Source organism: Columba livia, chromosome 4, assembly GCF_036013475.1.
Source record: "Columba livia isolate bColLiv1 breed racing homer chromosome 4, bColLiv1.pat.W.v2, whole genome shotgun sequence".
In the NCBI taxonomy this organism is placed as follows: Eukaryota; Metazoa; Chordata; class Aves; order Columbiformes; family Columbidae; genus Columba; species Columba livia.
In genome coordinates, this window is record NC_088605.1 from 39,498,790 (window position 1) to 39,524,176 (window position 25,387).

Sequence of the window (25,387 nt, forward strand, 5' to 3'; positions counted from 1 at the left end):
TACAGTTTCCAACCTTCAATGTTAGTGACAGATCTATACGCTGAAAAAGCCCAAAACCCCAAGTTAATTATCCCCAGTAAGTCTTATCAGTGCAGCACATGAGTTCTGCCAGTTGTCATGTCATCAGGAAAAAAAATGCACAGCATTGCAAATTTTCCATCTCAACTGCCACATCCTTAAATCAACCGAAAACCCCACAACTGTTTAAAATTTACATACTCTTTAATGACAAAAGAAAAAAAAATGCCATTACAGTTTTCTGCATATGACTTCTGGTTTTACATATTCTGGCTCAAGTTATTCTTAACTACAGCTGTGTGCATGTGTTAGCACCAGTGGGAATTACACAGATGAAACAAAGACCCTAAATTTGGCTGGCAGAACATATTAGACTACCACATTGACTGACTAATCTTCAAATAACTTAATAATTACTAAATGTATTCCTTTTCTAAACTATGATGAGGAGGTTTGACAAGGCCACTTTGTTTATGGATTAATCTCAAAAAATCTGACAAAATACACTGCAGTAAGAGAATGAACCAGGAACTCTGACACAATTGAGATGTCTCAGTAGGACACAGAGAGGGTGTTTTAAGATGGGCTTTGTTAATACCTACTCTTTCACAAAACCCTGAAAGGAGGCTCATTTTTTGTTGCCAAACTAAGCTAAGAGATTTAATACCATATTTCCACAATTCAGGCTGAATAGGCTGACCTCATCTGCGGGCTCACCTGGTTCAGAAATTCACACACCTCTCTACTACTCAGTAGCTAACCCAGCTGCATTGAACCTCTCACTCCAAGCACAGTGTAGAGGTTGCCCAGTATCCCCTATTTCTTCAACCAGTTAGGCACTGTGGATACTGAGTACACATGGAAGTTAAGTCAACTGAGAGACTGACACAGAAATAATATTATTTCCCTATACAGTAACCAATAAGTGTTAAATTCTCTTCAGGTATATCTATAGCAGGGAGCAAGAGGAGCATTCTTGTCTTAAAATTGCCTGAAAATTGATAATTTGTTTCTTCAGAGAGATGAAAACTGACCCTAAGCTTGCTTCAGGCAAAGAAGGGAACTGAGCCCGGGTCTACACGTGTTCTCATTACTATCTTAAAGCCTGAGAGAAAAATGCTGAGGAAGAAACCATCACTGCATCGCCTTTACAGAAAGGATGTTAGAGTACAGCTCCAGAGGCACTATAAATGACAGCTGTCTACATCTCTCCTCACCTTGGCTTCTTAAGAAGGATGAAGTGAAGAAATCACACTTTGAGCAGTATTTTTTCCTGGCTACTTCCATGCAGGCCCATTCACACTGTCCTTAAGTTAAGAAGGATGCAAGTAAGCATATGATCAAGTCACAGAATCTTCTGGATCAAACATACTTCTGGATCATTTTGCAGCTGTCTCAAGTGTTAAGTGTGGAAAAGCTCAACACTCCTAACACCCAGGCCTCTTTTCAGACCTAACCTTAAGTCAATGAAGTAAAAGCACACACTCACAAATTCTAAATGCGGATTTCTGTGACTTTACTAGGGCTGAGACACTACCCTAGGACTGGTTAAAACCCATGAACAGCTTTCTCAGCTGATTTCTGTATCATTAAGTCCCAAGACAAGTCCTAGACTGGAAATTCAACTTGAGAAATAATTAGAATACTCTACTCAGTGTCCCTACTTATCTGCTGAGATTTTGAGGGCATAAAAAACCCCAAACCAAACATAATAAAGAGCATAAGCAAAATCACATTTTTTTGATACGCTTCTCCTAGTAACTCTTCTAGAGAGAAACCCAAGTGTTCTCTATATCTACAAGGGTACTATTACAGACATTAGTGTATCCTTTCACCACAGGTTACTACAACATACTTTATGGAGCTTGGATGCAGAATAAAATAAGGAAAGAGAGGGGGAAAAAAAAAAATCTAGACAGACAATTACAAGGAAATTAGAGACCTGACATGTCTAAAAAAACCTGATGGTTTAAAATATCCAGGGGAGGGGAGAGTGGGGGGGCAGATGAGAAGAGCCAGGAGGCCAGAACCACTACTTTTTCCATTAAATCATCATTTTGCAACACGTTTCCTTTTCTTAGCACTTATGAACACCATTTTTCAAGGCATGTTTTTAAACTCTTACCCAATTTCTGACAACAATCTAAAATTACTATGCCCAAAGTCAGGAAACTGACTTTGCACTGAATTATCTTTACTTCTTCATTGACAAATTCCATGTTTTTAATAGGTGTTAATCACAACTTCATCAGTATGCGGAGTGCCTTCTATTGTGTGGATGCTGATTACAGGTAATTTGGCAGCTGTTATAATGTGTTAGCTGCTTCAGCAATGTAGAATATATAATGACAGCTTTACTTTCTGAATTTTTATTTAGTCACGAATCTCTTTCTCCCTACATTCAGTTCAGGTGAAAGCAAGCCATGATGCTCTGGTATTATTGGAGAAGAGGAGAAGCATGGCGTGTTTTACAGGTGAATAGCATGATGTAGTCTGGATCACCTGACCAAACATTAGTCTTGAGGGCTGAAATTAGTTTGCAAAAGTGGTTTGAAGTCACAGCCCCTGGAAACCAAGATCTTGTAGTCCATTTGATATTAACTGTATGAGGTAAACCCACAAGGTACCTAAAAGGAGAAAAAAGGCCTCTGCAGTAACTAGTATTTTAGTCCCACACAATAACTAGGAACTAAAACATGGAGGCAGACAAAGAAAACAAGGCAAACAAAAAAATGTATGGCTTTCCCTGAATCTGTTTACCAATTTGTGAAACATAGGAAATTTGTAGTTTTACAATTTGTCTGGTCAAATAATTTACTTTTCCTGCATATTTAAATATGTTCTAACTGAAACTAGTTGTATTTTAGATTGGGTTGATGCTAAACCAAAAATAATTTGTCATTTCCTTATTGATTTACATTATATTCATTAGGAAGGCAATGGAAACATATTCCAATACACTTATGATCACCATTTAGCTCTGAAAGGATATTTTGCCCTTCCAGTCTTAGGATTATAGAACACATTAGTTTTGTATAAGCTCTGTATATAAGCAGGACACCGAGTAGCAGAGTAGGTCAGTTCTGGGGAAAAAAAAAAGTAAACTACATGAAACTAGTTTGCTTTTTTCAGCACTTAAAAAGAAATTATTACAATAAGCATAGGTGCTGAAGGTTGCATTATAAATGTCATTACATTCTTAATAAAAGTTGCACAGGTTTTCAATCTGTGTGCCCTAGAGCAGCCTGTGATTCTCCTTATGTTGTTTGTTTTCTTCCCTGGCAAAGACAAACTTGTTTTTAAGAGATTTTTCATGAGCTAGCCCCTTATTATAACAGAGAGATGCAACGTCTTGCTTTTGTAAATTTAAGTTTTGTGTGAAAGCATTATTGCTTTCCTCAAGTTGCAGAGCAGGTTTAAAGAGAACAATAGTCTCTAAAAATAAACATAATATATAACAGTCTCTCAGGCAATGTCAAATGCAATGGAAAAAGAGTGATGAGAGTTCTCCAACATGAGTTTTAATGAACCTTTTTTCTCTCTTGTGTCAGTGCAAGTATCATTTATTTTTAAAGCAATTGGTCACAGCTTTCTGTTAGAATGATGGACTCTTGACTGATTTTGTTGAAGCACAGAACAATAAGGAATAATAATATTCCCAAGCTGGAAATCGGTAGCGAACAAAATTTGAAGTCAGCTAAAACGACGCACTGTATGAACTTACCTCTAAAGTATATGGAATATAGGTCTTCAGAGTACAGGACATCAGCCAACCAGTAACTGACAAAGATTAGGAAGAAATAATTTTCCCTGTGGGCATGGTATTCCATACTCATCCATCCATCACAGGAACTCAAAAAAATCCTAAACCCAAAACAACACCAACCAAAAAAACTCCACCAACCACCACATCTGTAACATCTCTTACTAGCCAGGACTGGAGAGGGACTGATGAAACTTATGTATGAACAGATTTATCCAACACAGAAGTTCATATTTTGTAAATATATTGTGATTACTCATTGTAAGTGAAAAAGGCAAATAGTTACAACAAAAGCTAACAGCTACAAACAAAAGGCAAAAAGTAACAAACAAAATTCAATCAATGTTTATTAAAAAAAAGTTTACATAGTAAAATTAAGCAGTGGAACTTTTACCTAGTTCCTAATAATGCCCCGATTTTTAAAGTGACTTTTTTATAAAAAGTGGGGAACTTCCCTTGGGAAACCACTGCTTCAGAGGAATTTTAAGGCATGGGCACATCACTAAGCTATCTGAAGCACCTCAGACCAGGTACCCTCAGAGGACTTAAGTAAGAAACAGAAGCACAAGGGGTTCACTAGAGCGTCTTACCTAATTGCAAAATCCTTTTTCTCTAGATAAGATCCCCCATTATTAAATGCCTTGTCTTTTTACAATTCCCTGATGACTCCATGTATAATTGATCATCCTATCCTAGAAGGTGTTTGAAAATAGCTGCTTTTGCAGAAAAACAAGACTGATTTCACAGCTTGTAACAGCTCAGGGCCTGGTCTAAAAAAATAAAAAAGCTGGAATTATGCCCATGAATAAATAAAGGGAAAGCCCCAGTACTGACAAAATACACTTCAAGAAATCACTCAAAGCAGAGACATCCAACAAAGTCTGTAGCAATAACAATTTTTTCTGGTGCTTATGAAAAACTCCCATGTATTGCTCTATTACGGTTTTAAGCAGTATCTTAATTGTATACAATTCACTGCCTAGAAAGAAAACCTGGTCATTTATGTGATCTTTCTATATAGGTTATGACATCTCAAGCTTACTGGCCACTAGAGTGAGGACTGGCACCATCCTGCAGAATTTGACTGGGGAGAGGGAAGCAGTCAGGTGACAACAGAGCAGTGGTTGTTCCTCAGACTTCAATTTTTTTGCCCCATTTCAACCTAGAGTGCTTGAAATAAATCAGCAAAATCCCAAGATACACAGAAAGAAAAGCCAAATTAGGAGCTGCCAGAGCTTTGCCTTGAAAAAGTATGAGATTGGTAAACTATCAGAGCTGCTGAAAACTGACGTAACTAGAGCCAGATTCCTCATCCTTGCTCCCACCTATTGTTGTTCAACAGAAAGACGCCACAAATTAATGTGGCGGCAAAGTTCAAATGATACTTTATTTTTTTTTTTTTTTTCATATTTATTTGGCTGCTTAGGAAGGAAAAGAGAAATGAGGGAAATTAACAGTTTTCCACAACAGAAATAGTTCAGACTGGTTGCTTAAGGAACCTTGAAGATTTAATGTAAGACTGAAAAAAACCTTTAAGTGTGTCACTAACTTCTCTAACTTTTTTGTCAGACAAATTTCTTCATTTTCCTGCCAAGGAGGAACAATACAAGAATAACACCATAGAGCTAGAGGTGTCAGATAATCACAACTACCTTACCCTAGGAAAAGAAGCACATAAGTAGCCAGCTGCCTGCAGCATCTACCAGAGAGCAAACAGCCTTCAAGAAACCATTGTAAGGTAAAGCTGAGCAGTTACATCAGTTGCACAATCATTATTAGCTGTCTGGTTCTTAGGTGTCACTCTCTTTATCTGCAATTGAAAGCTTCTTTCCAGAGGAAGAATTCCTAGCCAGTCTTAAAAATAAGGGAAGCTAATGGCAGAGAGATAAAGTGATAAGTTACGCAGTACAGAGGGACTGAAGAGTCATTAATAGAGCCTCAGTCACACAGGGACAGGCCAGTACTTAGCCATTCACACCACTTTTCAGCAAGAAATGGATCTGATATTTGAAAAAAGACACGTTGTCTTATGCCAACTTAGCTTCTCAGGAATAATATTGCTTTCAAGACACTGAAAACCCAAAAGTATCTACAGATATTATATGCCAATTTTTGATCATTCTGCAACGTAGACATAGTTTTCCAAAACAGTGTTCTACTACCAATTTTTATGCAAAATAACAATGAGCAAATACACCAGGGTAAGGTGTTGGCAAGCCTTGATTCTGTAAAATCTCTATTTCAATTTTCTGTTACACAATTGTCTGTTGCCACATTTTTTAACCTTTGAAATAAGCATGACTTTTCATACTAGATAACATTTTCCTTTGAGAATGAATACAATACGAACACAGTAATTGGTTTGTTTCTACCTGTAGGCTATCAACTCACAATGTGAGAGTTTAGGGGTGTTTTTTAATACATACACTAAAAAAAGCCTATTGCTATAATAATTACTGCTTTTCCTGTCTCTTTGAAACTCTGGTTGGATTGTGAACTATAAACAAGAGTTCACTCAAATTTTGTTTGGAAAAACTGCATCCATGAAACCACTTGGAAGAAAGGCTGTGGTTCAGACACATAAAAATCTCCTCCATGCATGAGTTACAGTGAATACATCTGAATTATATTTAACTCATTAAACTACATGCTAACTACTGATCTTTATTTCATTAAGAAGATGCATCCCTTTTTAAGCTTATCTTGGTTTCACTTTTTTTAAAAAAAAGATTTTTTTTTTAAAAAAGTTACGTATTCATTCTTTCTAGTACATTCTTATGTTTTGTTTTCTCTTTCAAACTGGAAGGATTTGGGTTCACAATTTTCATTCTATTTGCTTATAAAGTGCCAAATAAATTGTTGGCATTTAACTTTAACTATGTCAAGGTGAAAACACTGCATGCAGGACTGGTAGCAACCACCAGCTCAAAACTACAGTTTTTTTTAAGCCTTCATAAATACGGCTTTATTGGGTAAAAGCCTTTAAAAAAAAGTTATACTCTTAGACTAATGCTACTTAATCCTATTTTTAAACCTCTAAGAGCTGATACTTTTGTAAGCTATTATTAGGTTGACTGCCATACTAACCGATTTCTTTTATCCACAGCAAAAACTGAAACTAATCAGTCACCGCTTTGAAATATCACTTGTAGGGATGAGAAAAGGGTTTGGGGTCAACACCTTCCAAGCCTTGGCCCCCTAACAGATTTTCTTCAGACGACTGTGATGCTGCCTAGGGTTTGGTAATAGCTATTATTGCTAGGGTACTTCATTGTGCACACCAGGGTTCAAAACGTATTTTGAAAACAGCAGGGAGAATGAAGATTTGAGAGGTTGCTTGGAGCACAAAAGAGGACATGAAAGAAAATACAAAGGTTGATGCTGGAAACAAGTCAAAAGAAACAGCCTGACAGATGGCATCCCAGAAAGGCAGGACTCTATGGTAAGATTCAGATATGAAAGAGAAAGTCAGTCCAGATGGTGACTGACAGCACTGATTACAAGACTCAGTTCCCATTGAAGGCAATGGGAGCTTTACTCTTGTAATGTGGATGACGGCAAATGAAGAGTATTTTTTTCTTTTAAATCCTGTTGTTTTGCTATGAAATACACTGGTAGCACTTGTGTAATTCTAAAATTCAAGCCCTGACACCTTGTCAACAGCATAGTGTATAGTATCACACTGCAACTTGTATATACAAGCTAGGACTACATAGCAGGCATGTATTCAGGAAAGAGAGAAATAAAACAAATTTCTACATGATATGTAAAAGTGCAGTGCAGAAGCAGGTTTTAACCAGTAAGTATGCAATGGTCCAGGAAGACCTTACTGAGGCCTTTCAATATATAAAGTAGGCTTACAAGAAAGATGGCAAGAAACTTTTTATCAGGGTCTATAGTGGCAGGACAAGGGGCAACAGTTTTAAACTGAAAAAGGGTAGATTAAGATTGGACATAAGGAGGATTTTTTATTTATTTATTTATTTATGACGAGGGGTATTGAGATACTGGAATAAGTTGTCCAGTGAAGTTTTGGGTGCCCCATGAAGTGTTCAAGGTCAGAATGGACAGGGCCTTGAGCAACCTGACCTAATGAAAGGTGCCCCTGCCCACAGGAAGGGGCCAGACTAGAAGATCTTTAAGGTCTCTTCCAGTCCAACCCATTCTATGATTCTAAAACTAAATTCCAGAAGAGTCCTTTCAAAACACCTTTCCCATCTTAGATGCACTGTCTTGCATTAACAACTTCATATTACGCAACTCAGTAAAAAACAAGGAAAAAGATAAATGAACTTTTATCTTCACCAGTTACTGTCAGCAAACTCTTAAATGGTGTTCTGGTAAGCACCTGACAAATCCCTGACCAGCACAGCCTACAGAATCCTAATGAACTTCCTGCAAGTAACCTCTATTGAGACAGGGTGGAAAGAAAATATATTTTCTGTGTTCCTATATGGTTAAGATACACATTCCTGTGGTAGATTCTATTCATATTGAAATCCAAAACACAGTCATGCTATCAAACAGAGTTCAATACCAGGAAAATGGGAATCATTTGGGAATAGCAATACATTACATTCATATCTACATGTACTCAAGAGTTCAAGTTACAGGGGAATGCATGTGCCGCTCTGCAGCTATTCCACAGAGTAATTTGAATATTTTAAGGCCATAATCTCCTCTTTCTATGCAAAGTATCAATGTAGGCAAATATTTCCTTTCAGTATTAAAAAAAAAAAACAAACAAAAACACAACCCCCGCAAGCTGTTCCACATATACTGACACAATACCACCATCTCAGACTTAAGATGTTCCTTATGACGCTCCACCATATTCAACATGTCCTTGTTTTATCTTGAGAAGGAAAAATGTTACACTATTTAGGAGAGAGAAAAATATAAAATGTTGCATAAAAATTTAAAGCAAACTAAGAGCGCAGAAGACTCTGGGATCCTATCGCTAGCACCTAACAGAGGATGGAGATGATGGGGATCACCGTCCCGTTAAGTATCAATTACAGTTTAGAATCCTAAAATTGTGTCTCTACTCTCCCTCGAGTATTAACTGATGCCCCATGCATTTATAATAGGAAAACGCATACTGTAACAGTTACACTTAGTCTAAGGTGTGTGCTTTCTCAGCATGCCACACCTCAAATTCATTGTGGAAATGCAACACTGAACCTGTCTGGCATTTATTATACTTCCTGGCGTACCCAAACACTCTCCAACATTGAGTAACTCATTCAAAATCTCGTCCTATTTCACAACTTGATCTCCTATCAGCAGCCACTATGGATGACTTTAACTTACACATTATTAGTTTAAGAATGACTTTTGTAAGTCATACAAAAAGGTCCATCTAGTCAACTATCTGTTTCTGACAGTGATCAACAGCAAATCCTAAAGACAGACAGAAAAACATGGCAAACAAACAACTTCACTTCCTTGCAAAACCCCTCCAGCAACTGGTGTTCCAAGGATTTCACAGCCAGAGGCACTGATTTAGCCCTAATGGATTTTTCTTCTATTAATATATTCAATTGTTTCCTGAAGCCATATAAGCTTTTAATATCCACAATCTCTGGTTCAGAAAGCTCCACAGCTTAATAACCTATTGTGTGAAGAACGGTACCTGTCATTAGTTTTGAATCTGGTACAGTATTCAATTTGATAGTATTATTTCTATTGAAAGCAAGAGTTAATAAAGTGATCCCTGCATATTTTTCCATGTTACTCTCTTCTCACATATCTCTATCGTATTCGCAGTCCTCTCATCAGTCGCTCAGCAATTAAGCCTTTACTTAATTCAGTCACCCTTGATAGGTATCTTTTCTACCTCATCTGTGATGACTGCGATTGCATGACAATTGCATAAAGTATTTGAGAGTACGCAATGAATTTACACAGTAGTCATAACCATTATATCCTCTTTAAAATGAAAGCTAACATTTTCATAAAACTAATATAAGCATCAAGAGCTCCTTCTTGAGTACCAATTACTGTGTCAAAAGTTATTGCAGTATATGTAAAACTAGAATTATTTACTTCCCCATATACATTATTTTATATTTATCTACATTTTACTTCAGAGGGCTAGATAAAGAAAGACAGAAGATTATATGGAGAGATCTTCAGCTATAGCAGTAAAACTCTGCCTGTATCCTACCCCAAATTTCCCATTTTTAATTTTATCTCCCTCCTGTTATATAAACCCTGTCCATCACAATGAATCTTCCAAACACCGCCTATTGATTCCAGAGATCATTTGCTCATGCTCCTGTTTCCTAGACATGGATCATCTTTTCAAGAACCTCAGATGTACCTCAGATTAACAACTAATAAGCTCAAAACATAGAAGGGTTTTTATTTTCCATCCCAGGATTCTTCTGAAGCAACTGGAATTAATTTTTCTGGTCTTGTTTTACATTTTGTTTCCCCTCTTAAGTGGGCTGATGTTCAAAATCTCTGCTGATCTCTTGAGCATCTCAGTCACTGCCAAACAACTGTTCTCCCACGCAAGGCAGAAATCTTAATTTTAAACACTGTTTTTATCCCTCTTACGTAGTTAACAGACGTCTAAACTAGTAGAAAACATGGCGGGGGGGGGGGGGGGGGGGGGAGGCAGGGGCAGCACATATTCTGTTTATATTAAGCAAATTTCTACAAGATAAATTTAACAAAAAACTACAACCACAGCCTAAAGTTACTGGTGAAACTTAATGAGTCACTCAAGCTTCCAAAGTACTGCTAAACCTGTGACGTTCAATGTCTTTGAAGGGTGGGCAGTGCCAGTTTTGTTGAGATGAGACTGCATTACTGAACCGTTATTGAACTGATTTTTTTTTTTTATTTTTGTGACATAAGCTGCCCTTAGTGTTAGAATCTGATGGAGAAACTAGAGTACTCTTTTACGTAGAAAAGCAGACTGGTCTGAAACATGGATGGGATGTGAAACGTATTTGCGATGTGAAAAAACACATCCTTGCATTTTGAAAAATATGCAGTTAAATCCTTATTCCAGCTCAATTCTAAATCAGAACACAGCAAGTAACACTTTACACTTCTAAAAGTGAAAAGAAATATAAAGTTACCTGTGCAATAATTAAGAATGTTAATTTACAAAAAAATAAATGCACCGCTTTTACAAACAAAGCTTTGGGAAATAAACTGTAATAAACTCTCCCACACTGCAACACAAAGAATAGTAATTTCCCATTAGTGTACCAAAGTGGCGGGTAAAACTCACTTCCTTATTACAATTTTCAGCCTGTGTACCTCACAGATCACCCCAACAGCTCCATCACTGCCCATGTGCACACTGCTCTGCCCAGTCATAGCAAACATGAGTCAGGGAGGCCACCCCAATCAACACATTACCAGGTGCCTACACTGTTTTTGTCCACAGCACCCTGGGGAAACTGAGGCCCGGCTGTTTCCCAGACACCCTCCGCAAAGCCTGCCTCTGGTTACGGACAGCAAAACTACCACAGAACACTGGGAAGCAAAGTAAAGCAGCCCCACAAAGAATCTCCGCTTGGAGCTCAAAGAGTATCAACCAAGCTACAGCTCCCACACCAAAACATCCCAAACTACTCAGTCCTTCTGATCTTCAGGCTGCAAAGGAAGAGAGAACCTGTTTTGCCCAAGTGCAGGTGTAGTAGCACGAGTCTGTTAAGCTGGGAGGATACAGAAGGTGTGCGTGCACAGACACCTCACATACCACAAGCAGCACCGACACCTCGCTGACTTTTCCCCTTATTTCAAAAGGCAAGCCTGCTTTCTCAGAGCACTAGTACAAAAAGGCAACCAGGTGCACAACAGAAGAAAATAAGCTTATAGAGTCTCCTCTTGAGAAGTATCCTCAGTTTGCTACGTAAGAACATGAAGCATGCCTTATTCATACATTTTCAATTCACTACAACACTAAAAGCCCATGGGTCATGTTTGTATTATGCAGTTAACATAAAACTAAGAGCTTACAGCAATCAAAATAAAATATTCCTAACTGGCACTACTTCAATAATTGACCTAGTCTGGGGTCATTTTAAAACAGTTTAAAATGCATCATTAATCCAGGGTATACTAAAGCAGCTTTACTAATATGCTATAATAAATTAGAACGGAGAAGCAAGGTTGCAGTTAGCATGCATTTAAAAAAATAATAATGTGATAATAATATAAGCCAGAGATGCAAATTAGAGCAACATGAAAGCACAGGAAACATGATAACAACGTGACTTAGAATTTCCAGAAATATATTTGATGGAATATATTTTCCTTATTCTTCTCCTGGCTATACATTTTCTTTTCTTTACTTTTCCCATTTCCTTCCTGTCACTTCCATCCTAACACTCTGGCAGCTTCTCACTCTCCATTATCATTAAAAGAGAGAAGTCGGTCTCTCTCTAACAACCAGATCAGTAAACCGGAGGTTAATCTACAATATGAAGAAGGTTACTAAAGACAAAGTCAGTTGTTTGATCATTGTAAATCACACATGTCAGGAGAAAAGCAGGTCAGCACAGTATATTGTCAAAACAGTAGCCTTGCACAAGTATTTTTTTAACAAACCTGTGTATGGTGTCCTAAAGGAATGGATATGAGAGCCCATTGTCTCAAGAGTCAAAATAACTACCATGAAAGGCGGGAAAGAATCAAGGGAATAAATGAAACAAGCCAGCATCTTTATTGCCTATATATTTCAAGACTTATAAGAGGAAAAAAAAGTTCAGTAGATCATCTAAAGTTATCAGTGTTCAAGAAGTGAACATGAAGCCAGCCCACATACAATCTGCGCACAAGAAGGGAGGGGAGACAAAAACAAACAAAAATGTCCACATTTATTAGAAAAAAAAATGCCCAAGACACTGTAGTTTGTACTGAATTTATACACTTAAACATACACTTTCCCACACATCTGCGTGGTGTCTTGCAGAAAATCATTCCATCCTTTGTAGGACTGTTAGGGCATGTTACATTAAGAAAAACAAACTCCCTCTCCCTGCAGGAAGCAAAGATTATCTCTTCACCTCCTCCTGCCCATAAACAAACATACATGTGTACATATATATATATATACACCAAATACAAGGAAAAACTCAAAGTCCACACTAATAAACACTTCTGAAGAAACTAGGCTACTAACAATTTCTTTAAAATGCATTTCAGAGTCTCAATTCACTGAATTTTAAATTCAATTTGTTAAGATTTGACTCTCATAAGTCACAGAACAAATGTTACTTCAACAGAAGAAAAAGGCAAGTTTTTCCAAGACCTCTGTCTGAAGGGGTTACAATGTGCACAGAGGCAGTAAATCCACATGTCCAGAGCTTGATCTCCTGTTCATTTGTCATGCGTGTCCATTCCAGATGCAGAAGCAGGTTGCTGCTTAGCACGATGTCGTCTCCATTTCCCTTCTCCCAACATAAGACACAATTTTTCTTCATTGCTTCTGAAGGAGACATCTGTTGTTCGTCTTGAGCATTTGAAGAAAAATTTCTCTCTCACTTGTTCATTTTGAAGTTGCTTCAATGAAAACACCTTTATCTTCAGTGACTGCACTATTACTCTGTGCAGGGTTTGCACACAAACTGCAGCTCTTGAGTGTGATTTGCTGAGAGACCACCTAATTTTTATGGAAAGTCTCATGTTAATAGCAACTCTTTGTCAAGCAGTTTCTCTCTATGCTTGGTGTATGGATGGTTTAAACAACATCTCAGCATCTTTACTGCTCTTGGTGCATCCTCTCCTCATGAAGCAAGGAGACAGGGAAGATGGAGAAAGACCACTTAAGGTAGTGGACTGTGTTTACACTCAGATTTATTTACCACCCCTCTGCAGCTTTGCTGCTTTCCCTGACAGAGCTCCAGATGCTCCCTGCCCTCTGCAGCCTTTCCTGTACACACGGCATGTCTGTTTGCAGTGCTGAAGATGGTAACTTTCAATTTTGTTTTTAAATTCCATTAGTATAGGCAGTTGGTGGAGGTGAATGGAATTTCACTTTCACGTTAGCAAAGCGCAGGCTCATATATATATATGTTCTGGCTGGGCTTTCATTGCGCTTGTGTCTCTTAAATGGATTGCTTTAGGGAAAATTGAGAGATAAAACCACTCTTCTCTCAGACTGCTATAGAGATCAAGAAGTAATATAGATCAAAATAAAATCTGACCATCATTAGGGAGGAGTGTCTTCGTATACTTGGAAAAATTCCCATCACTTCACCATCATTGGGAATTATGTCAAGGATGCCCTTATGCTGAAAAAGATTTAATCTGATGTGAGACACAGGTTAAATCTACTACAGGAATATTTTGCTCTGAGGCTTCTGCAAGTCATTTTTTAGTTTTCTGATGATTTTTACAGCCATCCCAAGTAATTTTTATTACCATGTATGCTGTGTCTCTAATGTTTTTGTAGCTTTAGTGGAGAATTCGTTATTTCATGTCATAAAAGTTCTGGATTTACATTTTTATACTGGTGTTATAATTGCAAAATTTGATCAGCAATTTGACTGTCACTTTATTTTATGTTGAGCAATTCTGGAAAAACAACATCCATTCAAGCCTGTCATTCATTTTGTATCCATATCAAATGCAACTTAAAATGTAGTCATTTATCGGAGCCTGAAAAATAGCAATATATTTCTTGTAGGATGGCATTAATGTGTCTTTTCCATGCATTCCCCATGCTAATGTGAAACTACCACTCTGTAGAAAAAGCAATCTAAAAAATTCCAAGATTCAAGCAATCCAATATAATAATGTCATGGTTTAACCCCAGCCAGCAACTAAGCAGCACAGAGCCACCCACTCTCTCTACTCCCCGCCCAGTGGAATGGGGAAGAGAACTGGAAGAGTAAAAATGAGAAAACTTGTGGACTGAGATAAAGGTAGTTTAACAGGCAAAAAGAAAGCCTCACAAGCAAGCAAAGCAAAACAAGGGACTCACTGACTACTTCCCATGGGCAGGCAGATGTTCAGCCATCCCCATGAACACTGGGCTCTGTCATGTGTAACGGTTACTCGGGAAGACAAACTCCATCACCCCATATGTCCCCCCTTCCTCCTCCTTCCCCCAGCTTTATATACTGAGCATGTTGTCATATGGTATGGAATATCCCTGTGGTCAGTTGGGGTCAGGTGTCCTGGCTGTGCTCCCACCCAGCCTGTTGTGCTCTCCCCACCTTCTCATCAGCAGGCCAGCATGAAAAGCTGAAAAGTGCTTGAGTGTTTAGCAACAACTAAAACATAAGTGTGTTGTCAACATTTTTATCGTACTAAATCCAAAACACAGCACTATACCAGCTACTAGGACAAAAATTATGCCAGCTGAAAGCAGGATAAAGAATTTACCCAGCAATCAAATGAGACATAAAAAAATGTTTAAGAAACTGAAATCTGTTGTTCCCCAAAAAAAAGGAATCAAAAAGGAGAGAAAGAAGCAAGAAACAGTTTTGTTGCTATGTTAAAAATAAGAGAGCTTTCCCCACTGAAGAGCCACAAGATGGGTGGGTTTTTTTAATAAGAGAGGCAAATACTTGTAAGTGAACTATTGCGTTAAACCATGTGTTACATTCTGTGCAAGACAGATGACTCAGAGGTGGTGAACCACCGGAGGATACTCGTTCAGCACAAAATTTGATACCATTTACAGCCTCTTGTCAAGTTATCTAGCTCTGGCTCACTACTGCTGCATCTATGCAGGCTTTGCCAGGGACTGGCAAAATTTTGCCAAGGGTGTAGTTAATCTGTGCAGAAGAGAGATTTCTGTTGCAGCTAAGTGTTGTAGGTAGGGATATCTCAAACCTCCCAAGTATATATGCATTCATGTGACTCTGCCTTCTCTGATAGAACCATGTAAAGCTTCAGGAGCATTACCCAAATATTACAAGCACAGCTTTTATCCCAGGGACTGGATGACAAAACAAAAAGACAAACTGCCTGTAATAGACAATTATGTTATCTAATGCAAAACTAGGAGATTTTAATCACAGTGAGGCAAAAACAGATGGGATAAAATACTTATCTTGCACTACCAAAGCTGTTAACATGCAGGAATATGTGTGCAGGTCTGACATTCCGCAGACATCAGCTCTGAAGAGAGACACAGGGAGCCCTTGCTCTTCCTCATCTTCATATATGAGCAGAACTTGCCAGAGTCTGGCTATAAAACATTCTTGCTTGTCCTAAACATTTGTTTGCACTCTTCTAGTACTTAATTTATAGAAAACTATTTTCAGAGAGCAACAACAAGTAAATAGGCTAAAATTTTCTAAATAAACTCATCTGTTATTCTATTTTCAGTGCAAGTATGAAAAATTATGCTTTAAGCAAATGAGCACCTTAGGTTAGTCTGATAAATCTACACTTACACACTTCAGTGAACAATCCAATTTCTAAAGCACCCTGTATTAACACTGGTGTCCTGACCAAATTCTAGTTCAGATAATTACTCTGCCTAGCTAAATCTCTTAGTAGTATCGCATCCTGTCATAAACCACTGTATAGCACAGAAGTAAACTGTTAAAACGCCATTGCATCTTAAGCACCAAATCAATGGCTCATCACTGATCAATAAAACATCTAAGTTGTATGGGCCAGATTTTCTAGTCTACTATGACCAATCGCACCATACATTTGGCATTAAAAAAAAGAACACACCACCACACACCACAACTGGCAAAGTGTAGGAAACTGCACTGGACATGGCAACGCTTAGCTGGCACAAACCTAACAGAAGTTTCAGGGCACTGCACGTTCATGGCACTGCCAGATGTCACCAACCTCCAAACTCCTTGTCACTGCAGCTCTCACAGGGGTTAGTGCCCACATGGCTCTGAAGAAGACATGCAAATATTCTTCAGCTACTTCAGGGAAAAGTCTGGCAGATAGGCTTAAACTGTTGCGGAGGTAGTGTCAGATGATTCAATGAAGCATCTGTCAAATGCCGTTGTGTCCTTTCACCAAAGATTCGGCTGAAATATTCAGGCATTGGATGGCAACCAACAGCTGGAGGTGACACAGGGAAAGGGATGCTTTAGTTATCTGTTAAATCCTCAAACAGCTAGATGAAAGCTTGGTATTTCAGCTAGTGACTGACTCCTGAAGTGAGGGCAAAGGTCTTCAATAAACAGGATCTAACCAGGAGAAAGAGGGGATAGGAAATTCCTTCAACAAGATCCACCAAGAGATCTTAAAATGGCAGCATAAAATAACATTGTCCATGTGAAACACTACCCTGAACAGGAACATGGCAGCTCTGACCCTGCAGAAAACAAACATCCAGAAAAGAGTGGGATACTATAGCCTATATATTTCTATGTCAGCTGCACCTACACCTCATCATTTTTATTCCTACAACTCTGTTAATATATTGCTATCAGCTTGGTGATTAAATAGCTGACTTGAATCACCAGGTGTTCACATAGACTTGGAGTCACATCACCTTCTCTATGAAGAAAAATGTGTGAAAATTATGGAAATGAAGGTGAAGAATTTGGAAGAGAAGCATGAAATCCTGTTAAATTCCTGCAATAGATTTTCTTCCTCTCCTTTACCTCTTGAGCAAGCCTCCTTGAGTAGGTCTCTTCTATAGTCTTTTTTCATAAACAGGGAAAGGAGTTCTCTGTTGAAGACATATTTTGAGAAAGATTACCCAGCCAAGCCCATCACCCTGTGAAACTCCTCCGAATGTGACAATTGTCAAAACCAGTTTGAAACCAATGAATCACAATAGAGCTTGACCTTAAAAAACAGTTTACACTGGAATTCTCAGAAAGGAGTTGGTTCAGCAGGTTGACATCCTCTAATAAAGCCTTTTCATATTTTAAAGAAACATTAAAAAACTGGGACTGCTATTTCTTTCAGTCAGTGTAATTTGGTCTCTTGACAGCAAGGAACATTTACAATAGGTGTAGGACTTTTAGCTTGGGATTCCTGAGCTGCATTGTATTTAACTTGTCAACCTCTGCGCTAATTTTTTTCAGTCTGATTTAAAGTAACCAAAGATGTCTGCTCCTGGCCCAAATCCATCGAAATACTTAGCATACACTCAGTTTTGCTCAAGTCAATTGCTATAAATGTGTGCATCAGCGTATTGCTAGACAAAGACCATAAGTTACCTGTCTGAGCATAAAATAAAAAAAAAAAAGAAGAAGAAAAGAAAAAGAAAAAAAACTGAATTGTTCTTTCCTCTATATGGGAACAGACACCTGCCTACACACAACGCAGTCTGGCTCCCAACCAGGGGGTACCACCGCAGTTCCCCAGACCCAAACACAAGAGCTACATTCCCTGCACAGGGACACAAGAAAGTTTAGGAACCAAGTGAGCATCATGTCCCAGTAAGGAGACAAAGCACAGCTTGAGTAGGCCCCCCAATCACTAAAACCATCTTGCATCCCACTGCTCTGATACAGCCACGGAGTGCCTTTCATCACAGTGGTCTCTCCACAAACCCCACTGCTGGCATGCACAGAGGTTTCTCGACCTTGTGTTTTGAGTTGGAATAATCTGAAATGACTGTGCTTAAAAAAAAAAAGTTAACTACAGACAATAATATTAGCTGAAATGCATTACTAATGTCGAGTTAAATTGAAAGAAAACTAAATATAGAAAACAGTCCATTTTATCCTGCAAGATAGCTTGTTTAGTAACATTGCTGAAAATTGATAGGTATTAAATTAACCACAGGAGGGCTCCCTCTAGTATACTGAATACAACAGAAACATACTGTTAATTGCCAAAAATAATATTGTATCTTAAAAGTAACAAAGGTTTCAGACTTCAAATGATATTTTCCTCAGTAGGATCCAATATACATAGGGGAATACAATTATACATGAACAATTCAGATAAAGAAGTGAATTACAGAAGTGTTAACTGTATGACTGTTAAACGGCAAACACAGATTGCCAATGCACTGCTTTTTAAGACTCTGAGTTCTGATTTGCAATGAGATACGTAGGGGCTCTTGGAGCTGACACACCGGCACAGCAATGAACTGGGCTGTAGAATAAAAGAGGATTGAATGCACCAGGTACCAGCTGCTGCTCTGGGGAGAGAAATGAGGATTTGCTTGGAAGAGCACAGACACAGAAACTGAGAAACTGAGCATGGAAAGTGAGGCTTCATTTTATCAGTATTTCTTATAGTCATCCATGCACTGTCCCAAAATAGTACAAATTAATGACTGCAACAGTCAAGCAGCTACTTTTGTAGACTTAGGTCTGTTTGTCATTCTGTACTTCATTTACTCTTCTGTTAAAGAGAAACAAAGCTTTCCCACCTCACAAGTTTGTGGTGAAAGCAAAGGTAAGCAACTGAGACAGTGGAACTAAACAGACAAGTAACTGACAGTGTCCCCACCGTGCACTCATAGGAAACACGTGTCCATTTGTATCCTATCCAAACCATACTTAGTACATGATTTTGTAGCTGTTGAAGTCAACTGGAAAAAGCAAGAGAAATAGAGCTAAGCAGTGGGGGGGAAAGAAGTTTCACTTTCAAGATGCAGCTTTTATGCAGCTCCAGAAACAGAATTCATCAACCCAAACTTTGTTCACTAACTATTGATGCCAGTGAAGTACAGAGTTAAATGTCCTGGAATAATTATGATTATCAGAACCTGTGTACTAAACAGTAGGAAACACTGCATTTTGTGGTAAACTTCAATTTTTCACCTCTTTCATGGACTTCAGAAACTAATGACTCTTTGCAAGACACATTTCAGGCTGGAACCCCGTCCTGGATTAAGGAGGCAAAGTTAGTACTTTAATAGCCACCAGGCTATTTTTAACACCGAAATGTGTCTCTATCCCATGGAACAACACCTTTTCCTGACAGCACAGCTGTATTTCGGTCTTTGCTCTGGGCACCGTGCATGCACCAAAATAAAAAGGGCCAACACCACTGAGACCTCCTCCCACAGAAGTGCCCTAAATCAGAAGGCTGAAGTAGCATGCCTCACTGTGCCAAAGCATAAGTGAAATGAAGCCAGAAATCTACTTTCTTTCCTTACTTTACACATCATAAAGCATTTTGGTAATATACCTAGGAATAAGTCTTACAGAGAATCTGTGACTAAGAGATGCTGCTGTTCAATCCAATTTCAAGTGAGAAGATTTGACACCAGGAAGCAGGGAGATGACAACTGAATGAAAAAAAAGTACCAAATGAAGTTGAAATGCATTAGGGGTTACTTCACTACACTGCCCTCCTTTCAGTCAACCACACTGGCATCCCATAAAAAACAGAAATAAACATCTCTCACAACACTTTTCACCAAATACACATATTACTGAAGCTGGAAAGCTGCTCCAGGAAATTTCATTCTTTTACATGAGGTTATTTTTCATATATATTGAAAGCATATAAACAGACAAGGATAAAGCTTTACTGTAGCCAAATACAGTAGCACTAACTTGAGATAGCCTCAGACAACGAGGTTTGGACTAGGATTACATCCTGCTGGTTGTACTGAATTGTTGCATTTCCTCCAAAGAAAACAAAACTGAAATTAAAACTTTTATCAGCATAACTTAGTATCCAAACACCTTGCCTTCAGCTTTTGTCAGAAGAAAAGATCAGACCGGATACTTATATCACATACATGGTATTTCCATGACACACAAGAAAAGAGACATAGTTAAACTAACTAATCAAAACTCAAGGACACCATAAGGTGTTAAGAAATTAATAGGATTATTTTAAAAAAGAAAAATATCCTATTCAGTTTCCGTTATTCCCATAGTATGGCAAGGAAGACTGACTTAAATTAACCAGAAACTGATCATATTTTTTTTTCTCACATGTACCGCTTTATTGTCAAACTATATTTTATGGAGAGCTTGTTGCTCCATGTAACTCAGAACATTAAAATCTGTACTTTTACCCTTGAAGGTCCACTTGTGATAAACCAAATGAAAATAACAATTATCAAAATGTAAAGACTAAGTCTATCAAGTTCACAAGTGAAAACCTTAGGAAAATATGATAGGTTAAAAAAGTTTGTATTAAATGCTTAGAGATTCATAATGCTTACAGAATTAATGTACAGTGATCAAAATCACTAATGCTGTCTGAAATCAGGGTTGTCAATACCATGTTCTCACCTTCTAATCTTTGGGAAAGAAGGGCTTCTCTACTCAGAAACAGAATTTGCATGATGACAAAAAACACTCTTATGTAACTTCCTGCAGCACTCTTTTAAAGAATAAAAAAGTCAACTTACTTTGTCATATTAGGATTTCTAGATAGCATTGAAGAGCACAAGTGCTCTCTTCTAGTCACTGGGAATGACACAGTCCCCAGGGGACACTGTTCTATCATTGACAGAAATGGACTATTTTTGCATTGTGGACTGATTTTGAACAGCTTCTCTGTTACTACTGTCAGGATATCGATGCCTCCTCCATCAGCCTGCTATCTCTCCTTTGGTCCACTGCTGTGCCAAGCAACTTAGGTGGTGGGAGAGGTTGACAGAACCCCCATTCACAGAGAAGTTTGAGAATGTCAGCTTTAGCAATGAAATGGAAAATTTAATTTATAACTAGTCAGAAAAATCAGAATTTCACGACACCATCTTCTCAAAAACACCTGATGATCAATAACATTAATTTAATTGTTCTTAAAACAAGATGGAATATTTATAAACATTACTGCCAACATCAGAATACATCTAGACACACATTTTACCCATAAGAGCAAAACAAGTTCAGCCTATGTCTAACTTACTGAAGTCATTGACAGCTCTGCCTGTCCTCCATGGCCAGGAGTTACCATAGCAGTCTGACTGTACATCACTGTCATGTACTGACTCTACACACACACCCCTACGTAACCTAACACAACTTCAGAATATGTAAGAAAAGTCTGCTGCAGTTTCAGTAGGACTGACCTTTAAACTTGCGTAAAGTCACATTCAGTATTGAGTAACTGAACATCTTAGGGGCAAAAAATAACTTTGAGTGTCAAAATTCTTACATCTCCTACTAACACAATAGGCAGAAAAAGTTATATTTCTACTATGATACTATTTCACTATTTCTAATGCAGTCTTTTATAGTATGACCTGATTTCTAGCTTAGTCTCAACAAAATACACTGACCATCTTCTTACAATTCTCTTTATATTTAAACGAGCTGAACTCAAAACTTGTATTTCAACCCTTGTTCCTTGTATGCATTTTGGGTTATAAAGTGCACATCAGAAGGCACAAGTATTTTAATTGCATTACTCACCTCTACTTCAACCTGCTATCCTCACTGGGTAATGACATTGCCAACATGACTTCAATTCTGACAGTGATAACGGAATTACATTAGAGTCAGCTGTAAGGTTCAAAGTTTCATTGCTGATTTTTATTGTTTTCCCATTAAACAGCTCCACTAGTGCTCAATTAGTATTCAGGTGGGGAGAGGGGAGGGGAAAAAAAAAAGGCAGCTAGTAAAAAGCCCCTTTCAGATAACTTAGGTTTCAAAATTTGCTGGGGTCTCATTAGCAAGTCTCATTAGCCCTTCATATATGCTCAGCTGGTGATCTTCAAGGTTTTCTTCCACCATTTTTTTAAAGTTATTTCCCTTTGAGTGCTATCAAGTCTTGAACATCAGCAATTCCATCTTCTGTCATGGCATGTGTCTTTTAAAGACCCATGCAAAAAACATGGAATCATTATTTGCACTGAATAACTTAGCTCTCCTAAATCACAAAGTAAATTAGAAACTGCAAAAACTACTGTATGCACCTTGTAAACTAATGACAGATACGATAGTGTATAATTTTCTTTCAGCAGAAATTACTTCCAACTAAAAATCTAGCACCTGACACCTACTGCATTTTAAAATCCTTGGAAAGATAAAGTAAGCTCCAGATTAGGTAGCTATCCTTAACTTCGTCCTTAGTAAGAAAGTATCCTCCATTCAGCATGTTTCATGAACCAAAGTTACAATACTTTGGAGGAGTAACTTCAGTAATGGATAGCTACAATAGCAAAAAATCAAATATGTGCATTACACACATGGGTGACGACCCTTGAAATTTAGACTACTAATGCACCAAAATGATACATGATGCTGTCTAATACACTAACACAAAGGCTATGCAAGTGGTCAACAAGGTAAAAGATCGAACAATCACATAACTTCAAACTAAAGATCTATGAAATATTTACGTAATATTTAAATTACACTGACAATTACAGTGCAGGACATAGCACTGTTGAACAAAATAAATATAAGTTTTGGCAAATTACGGGCAGAGTTTTAAAGCACTATGTTAAAACAATCCCTAAAATCAAACTTCATATAATGAGGGTCATCTTGTGATTTATGATCCAGACATAAACCCAGCAAGCTGAAGAACAACTTAAAAAAACAAAACAAAACAAACAACCAGTTTATATCAACTGCTGTTTTAATAACGGTGAAACTGTAAATATTTGAAAGTTGGCTGTGTCATCAGACAAGCAGTTACACACAGCATAGCTGTATCAAGTCATGTTAGTAACATTCAGAAGAGAAAAAGACTGTCAGTCACTTCTGTCGAGTTTTCCACAGAAAGGAAGAGAAAATAGAAAACCTAGGTGGTCGGTTACCTAGATGGATCCCGAGCAATTGTAGCGGGTGTACAACCACACATCGGTTCAAGCAGCATTACAGACAGGCAGCCAAATAAAAGTTGAGGTAAAAACTCCACTTCTCGTAATGAAAATTAGAGCCCAGCATCGCCTTTGGCTAACGGACGAAGCATGCAAAAATCCCACGTCCTCCTAATTTCACGGCCACCTTCTGTGACTGCTCACCCTTGCCCTTCCCTGGGAAACCCACCCTGCCGGGCTCATCCGCTCACCCACAACTTTCCCTCTCCAGCGCGGAGGTAGGACAAGCACATGTGCTGCTGCCCCCCCGCTCCGCGCCGACGGCCGCCGCGCCCCAGACCCCTCCAGCGGCGGCGGGTCCCGCTCAGTCCCGGAGGGGGCAACGCCGGGGCCGCGCCCCGAGAGGAGACAGCCCGCCGCCCGCCCGGGGCAGCGGGACACCGCGGAGCGCCGCGGAACACGGCGAGGCAGCGCTCCCGGGCGGCTTCGCACCTACCTGCGGCTCGGCAGGCTCGGCGGGCTTCACCAGGTGCTTCTCTTTGTAGAGAGACCAGAGGCCAATGTCGGGCAGGAAAATCAGAGCCGCGGTGAAAAGCAGCGTCATTTGCAGAACCCTCTTCTGTTTCCTCTTCATGGCCAAAACCGGGCTGCTCTGGTGACAGCGCCAGCAGCAGCAGCTATCCCAGCACCGCGGGACCAGGTCCTTCCCTCCCTCCCTACTGTCCTTCGGAGGGGCCCGGCGCCGCGGAGAAACTTCGCCCGCCCGCCTCACAGCCGCCCGCCCCGCGCCCGGGCGGGGCCGCCCCCCGCGGCAGCAGCGAAGCTGGCGGCCGCCCCCCCCGCCCCGGCGCGGCGCTGCGCGGCGGCGGCGCCGCTCCCGGGGGAGCTCATGGACCCACCTGCGCACGGAGCGGCGAACAGCTCAATGCACGGCCGGGGCGAAGGTACAGGAAAATTGAAAAATATTTAAAAAAACAACTAAAAACCCCACAACCCAGCTCCAATGAACAGCGTCGGCCCGGCAGAGCGCCTCCTCCCGCCGGCTCCCGGGCACGGCGGCAGCGCTAGCGCGGCGTGTAACCCCCGCGGCTCCCCGCGCCCGCCCGCCTCACGTCCCCCTGCCCGCTCGGGGCGGGGGCGCGCGGCATCATGAGCTCATCAAGCGCAATCTGCTAAGCAAGAGTTTAAACGACAAATAATAAGAAAGGAGCTCAGAAGCCGGCGCGCGACACAGCGCGCCCCTCCGCGCCGGAGAGGCGGCCAAGGAGGGGGTGGCCCCCGCGCCCCCCGCCACCACGTGCGGCGGCCGGGCCGGGGGCGGGCAGCGCCGAGCCCGCCCCGCCCCACCGCGCCCCCTCATCCCGGCCGACCCATGTGTGCCAGCTGCCGGCGCCGGGCCTTTCCGCGCGGAGACCCCGGGCTGCAGTCGGATGTCGTCGTCGCTGCTGCCGCTGCTGCTGCCGCCGCGCACCGGGGACGGGGCTTGCAATTCCCGTTCCGGTCCGTCCTCCACGGCGCTACGTGAAACGCGGGGTCTCTCAGTGCGGGAGCACGGCCCGCCGCACCAGGCAGTGGTTGGGCGCTCACCTGCCGGGCGCTCACCTGCCGGGGAGCTCCCCGGGCTCTCCTCCGCAGCGCCGCCTTCCCGAGCCCGCCCGGCCAGCAGCTCTACATGCCTTCCCCGCACCACGGGGGCTGAGGTCACATCCCGCTTTGGGAGAAGCACCGAGGGACGGGGATGTTCAAAGCGATGCCGCCCTGGTTGTAGGCTCTACACTGCTGGTTGCATCAGACCCGTTTGCGTTTCTGGTCCGAGTTCAACTGCTCGCTCTGACTATGCAGTGCGATTACCCTTTTTTCTCAAACTAACTCCTCTCAGCAAAACAGGACATTTAGGTTAAGCTTACAAAGACCTAGTGACCTTTCAGCTTTGTCACATCAAACACTGGGAAAATGGGTACCAGACTCGTAATGTTAATGTGTCTAGAATGAATATTGAAAAATAAAGG

At 40.2% G+C, this 25,387-nt stretch overlaps 1 protein-coding gene across 2 annotated transcripts in view; it reads right to left on the reverse strand.

Annotated features, from left to right (window-relative positions):
• GALNTL6 (polypeptide N-acetylgalactosaminyltransferase like 6) overlaps positions 1 to 24,644 on the reverse strand; it is a 457,687-nt gene extending 433,043 nt beyond the window's left edge. For both annotated transcript variants that reach the window (XM_065061335.1, XM_065061334.1), the window contains exon 1: positions 23,875 to 24,644. In XM_065061335.1, coding sequence (XP_064917407.1) covers positions 23,875 to 24,012 — 138 coding nt within the window. In that variant the 5' untranslated portion in view covers positions 24,013 to 24,644. The remainder of the gene's footprint in view (positions 1 to 23,874) is intronic.
• Positions 24,645 to 25,387: the final 743 nt, after the last annotated feature.